The sequence below is a fragment of the Sphaerodactylus townsendi genome, linkage group LG10 (genome assembly GCF_021028975.2).
Source record: "Sphaerodactylus townsendi isolate TG3544 linkage group LG10, MPM_Stown_v2.3, whole genome shotgun sequence".
Taxonomy (NCBI): Eukaryota; Metazoa; Chordata; class Lepidosauria; order Squamata; family Sphaerodactylidae; genus Sphaerodactylus; species Sphaerodactylus townsendi.
The window spans coordinates 86,151,272-86,156,086 of record NC_059434.1 but is presented as its reverse complement, the minus strand read 5'-3'; the positions used below and the strand labels follow the sequence as shown (position 1 = coordinate 86,156,086).

General features: G+C 75.1%; 1 protein-coding gene across 1 annotated transcript in view; it reads left to right on the top strand.

Moving 5' to 3' along the window:
* The window catches only part of LOC125440179 (N-acetyltransferase family 8 member 3-like), a 7,084-nt gene extending 2,543 nt beyond the window's left edge, over positions 1-4,541 (top strand). Inside the window, exon 2 of the mRNA XM_048509847.1 lies at positions 3,347-4,541. Within this exon, the coding sequence (XP_048365804.1) occupies positions 3,367-4,041 (675 nt within the window). The 5' untranslated portion in view covers positions 3,347-3,366 and the 3' untranslated portion in view covers positions 4,042-4,541. The remainder of the gene's footprint in view (positions 1-3,346) is intronic.
* Positions 4,542-4,815: the final 274 nt, after the last annotated feature.

Below are 4,815 nucleotides of genomic sequence, written 5' to 3'. Positions count from 1 at the left end.
GGGGGGGGGGGGGGTGGGGGGGGGGGGGGGTGGGGGGGGGGGGGGGTGGGGGGGGGGGGGGGTGGGGGGGGGGGGGGGTGGGGGGGGGGGGGGGTGGGGGGGGGGGGGGGTGGGGGGGGGGGGGGGTGGGGGGGGGGGGGGGTGGGGGGGGGGGGGGGTGGGGGGGGGGGGGGGTGGGGGGGGGGGGGGGTGGGGGGGGGGGGGGGTGGGGGGGGGGGGGGGTGGGGGGGGGGGGGGGTGGGGGGGGGGGGGGGTGGGGGGGGGGGGGGGTGGGGGGGGGGGGGGGTGGGGGGGGGGGGGGGTGGGGGGGGGGGGGGGTGGGGGGGGGGGGGGGTGGGGGGGGGGGGGGGTGGGGGGGGGGGGGGGTGGGGGGGGGGGGGGGTGGGGGGGGGGGGGGGTGGGGGGGGGGGGGGGTGGGGGGGGGGGGGGGTGGGGGGGGGGGGGGGTGGGGGGGGGGGGGGGTGGGGGGGGGGGGGGGTGGGGGGGGGGGGGGGTGGGGGGGGGGGGGGGTGGGGGGGGGGGGGGGTGGGGGGGGGGGGGGGTGGGGGGGGGGGGGGGTGGGGGGGGGGGGGGGTGGGGGGGGGGGGGGGTGGGGGGGGGGGGGGGTGGGGGGGGGGGGGGGTGGGGGGGGGGGGGGGTGGGGGGGGGGGGGGGTGGGGGGGGGGGGGGGTGGGGGGGGGGGGGGGTGGGGGGGGGGGGGGGTGGGGGGGGGGGGGGGTGGGGGGGGGGGGGGGTGGGGGGGGGGGGGGGTGGGGGGGGGGGGGGGTGGGGGGGGGGGGGGGTGGGGGGGGGGGGGGGTGGGGGGGGGGGGGGGTGGGGGGGGGGGGGGGTGGGGGGGGGGGGGGGTGGGGGGGGGGGGGGGTGGGGGGGGGGGGGGGTGGGGGGGGGGGGGGGTGGGGGGGGGGGGGGGTGGGGGGGGGGGGGGGTGGGGGGGGGGGGGGGTGGGGGGGGGGGGGGGTGGGGGGGGGGGGGGGTGGGGGGGGGGGGGGGTGGGGGGGGGGGGGGGTGGGGGGGGGGGGGGGTGGGGGGGGGGGGGGGTGGGGGGGGGGGGGGGTGGGGGGGGGGGGGGGTGGGGGGGGGGGGGGGTGGGGGGGGGGGGGGGTGGGGGGGGGGGGGGGTGGGGGGGGGGGGGGGTGGGGGGGGGGGGGGGTGGGGGGGGGGGGGGGTGGGGGGGGGGGGGGGTGGGGGGGGGGGGGGGTGGGGGGGGGGGGGGGTGGGGGGGGGGGGGGGTGGGGGGGGGGGGGGGTGGGGGGGGGGGGGGGTGGGGGGGGGGGGGGGTGGGGGGGGGGGGGGGTGGGGGGGGGGGGGGGTGGGGGGGGGGGGGGGTGGGGGGGGGGGGGGGTGGGGGGGGGGGGGGGTGGGGGGGGGGGGGGGTGGGGGGGGGGGGGGGTGGGGGGGGGGGGGGGTGGGGGGGGGGGGGGGTGGGGGGGGGGGGGGGTGGGGGGGGGGGGGGGTGGGGGGGGGGGGGGGTGGGGGGGGGGGGGGGTGGGGGGGGGGGGGGGTGGGGGGGGGGGGGGGTGGGGGGGGGGGGGGGTGGGGGGGGGGGGGGGTGGGGGGGGGGGGGGGTGGGGGGGGGGGGGGGTGGGGGGGGGGGGGGGTGGGGGGGGGGGGGGGTGGGGGGGGGGGGGGGTGGGGGGGGGGGGGGGTGGGGGGGGGGGGGGGTGGGGGGGGGGGGGGGTGGGGGGGGGGGGGGGTGGGGGGGGGGGGGGGTGGGGGGGGGGGGGGGTGGGGGGGGGGGGGGGTGGGGGGGGGGGGGGGTGGGGGGGGGGGGGGGTGGGGGGGGGGGGGGGTGGGGGGGGGGGGGGGTGGGGGGGGGGGGGGGTGGGGGGGGGGGGGGGTGGGGGGGGGGGGGGGTGGGGGGGGGGGGGGGTGGGGGGGGGGGGGGGTGGGGGGGGGGGGGGGTGGGGGGGGGGGGGGGTGGGGGGGGGGGGGGGTGGGGGGGGGGGGGGGTGGGGGGGGGGGGGGGTGGGGGGGGGGGGGGGTGGGGGGGGGGGGGGGTGGGGGGGGGGGGGGGTGGGGGGGGGGGGGGGTGGGGGGGGGGGGGGGTGGGGGGGGGGGGGGGTGGGGGGGGGGGGGGGTGGGGGGGGGGGGGGGTGGGGGGGGGGGGGGGTGGGGGGGGGGGGGGGTGGGGGGGGGGGGGGGTGGGGGGGGGGGGGGGTGGGGGGGGGGGGGGGTGGGGGGGGGGGGGGGTGGGGGGGGGGGGGGGTGGGGGGGGGGGGGGGTGGGGGGGGGGGGGGGTGGGGGGGGGGGGGGGTGGGGGGGGGGGGGGGTGGGGGGGGGGGGGGGTGGGGGGGGGGGGGGGTGGGGGGGGGGGGGGGTGGGGGGGGGGGGGGGTGGGGGGGGGGGGGGGTGGGGGGGGGGGGGGGTGGGGGGGGGGGGGGGTGGGGGGGGGGGGGGGTGGGGGGGGGGGGGGGTGGGGGGGGGGGGGGGTGGGGGGGGGGGGGGGTGGGGGGGGGGGGGGGTGGGGGGGGGGGGGTGTTGGGGGGGGGGGGGGTGGGGGGGGGGGGGGGGGGGGGGGGGGGGGGGTGGGTGGGGGGGGGAGGGTGGGGGGGGAGGGGGGGGGGGGGGGGGGGGGGTGGGGGGGGGGGGGGGGGGGGGGGGAAGGGGGTGGCCAGGGGGGGAGGGGTGGGGAGGGGGGGGGAGGGGGGGGGGGGAGGGTGGGGGGGGGGGTGGCGAACCTTTGGCACTCCAGATGTTATGGACTACAATTCCCATCAGCACCTGCCAATTGGCCATACTGGCAGGGGATGGTGGGAATTGTAGTCCATAACATCTGGAGCGCCAAAGGTTCGCCACCATAACATCTGGAGTGCCAAAGGTTCGCCACCAATCACAACATGTGATTGGTGTTTGGAATATGCTGCCACAGGAGGTTGTGATGGCCACTAACATGGATGGCTTTAAAAAGGGCTTGGACAGATTTATGGAGGAGAAGTCGATTTATGGCTACCAATCTTGATCCTCTTTGATCTCAGATTGCAAATGCCTTAGCAGACCAGGTGCTCAGGAGCAGCAGCAGCAGCAGAAGGCCATTGCTTTCACCTCCTGCCTGTGAGCTCCCAAAGGCACCTGGTGGGCCACTGCGAGTAGCAGAGTGCTGGACTAGATGGACTCTGGTCTGATCCAGCAGACTTGTTCTTATGTTCTTATGTTCTTACTAGTCGCTGCCCAGTCTATTCCTCCACACTGCAGGCGTAGTTCACCAGGTTGAATCCAGCTGAAGGCTGAAATGTGCCTTTCAAGGGTCAACTTGGTTATCTTTTGAAGCCTAGAAGGGCTGGTGAGAACATTTATCTGCACCACTCTCTGGATTCCATTGTTGACGGTGTCTTGATGTGTTTTCCAGCATAAGACGAATGAGACTTCATGATGGCTGAATACCACATCCGCGCTTTCGAGGACAGAGACCACGAGGCAGTGCGCACCATCTTCTCCGACGGCGCGGCTGAGTATGTTCCAGTCGGCTGTTGGCATGTTCTCCGGTGCCCTCAGATCCACCTGCAGCTGTTGGCCGTCTTCCTCGTGGCTTATGTGGTCTCAGCTTCTTTCCTCTTCTCCTGCGGAGTGGTGGCAACCTTTTGGGTAACGGGATGGATGCGCATGAAGGGCGTGTGGGCCGAGTACACCCAAGCTGCGCTCGTCAGAGACATGCTGGACATCCGGAAAACCTACCTGGAACCCAAAGACTGTTGCCTTTGGGTGGCAACGTCCGGAGAGGAAGTGGTAGGGATGGTGGCCGCTGTTCACCCAGAAGACCCGTCGCAGTGGGGCAAGGCGCTGGAGTTGAAGCGCATGTCGGTGGCCAAGGGACACAGGGGCCGTGGGCTCTCCAAGGCGCTGACCAGGACCGTCATCTGCTTTGCCCAGGAGCGAGGGTACAAGGGGGTGGTCCTGAGCACTTCCATGTTGCAGTATGCGGCTCAGCGTGTCTACGAGGGAATGGGCTTCCGGAAGGTCAAAGCGGAGAGCCCCTCTCTTTTGGCGAAGCTGCTGCAGTTCCACATGTACTACTATCACTACGAGATTGCTGGGTCACATTGATGACTTTCTCCAGAAAGGAATCTGGAAGATTCTCCAGCAGGTGCTGGGCTGCAGCTGTGGCTCAGCGGCAGAGCGTTTGCTTGGCTTGCAGGAAAAGCCCCTGGTTCGATCCTCATCATCTCATAGAATCATAGAGCTGGAAGGGCCAAACTTGGCTGCCTAGTCCAAACCCCTGCTCAGTACAGGTAGAGTAGGGGTGGCCAACCTATGGTGCTCCAGATGTCCATGGACTACAATTCCCATGAGCCCCTGCCAGCAACTCTGGCCCTCCAAATATTAATGGACTACAATTCCCATCAACCTCTGCCAGATGAGAATTGTAGTCCATGAACATCTAGAGGATCATAGATTGGAGACCCCTGTTTTGGAACATCTTGACCTTTAAATTTGCTGTAAGCTAGTCTGTTCCTCTGTGAGTGCTGCTATAAATGTATATTTTAAGAGGAAGAAAGAAGCATTCTCCTTGCCCTTGAAGGACTAAGCCAGTGATGGCGAACCTTTTTGAGACCGAGTGCCCCAATTGCAACTTATTGCAAAGTGCCAACTCGGCAATTTGACCTGAATGCTGAGGTTTTAGTTTAGAAAAAAAAACGGTTGGCTCCCTCTTCCTCTGCGGGGCCCAGCCTACTCTAGCCTCCAGCAAGTCCCACACACACTGCTCTGTGCCTCTCTAGCATCTCTGCCTCCTCTGCAGTGGCGTAGGAGGTTAAGAGCTCGTGTAGGAGCAGCAGTGGCGTAGGAGGTTAAGAGCTCGTGTATCTAATCTGGAGGAAC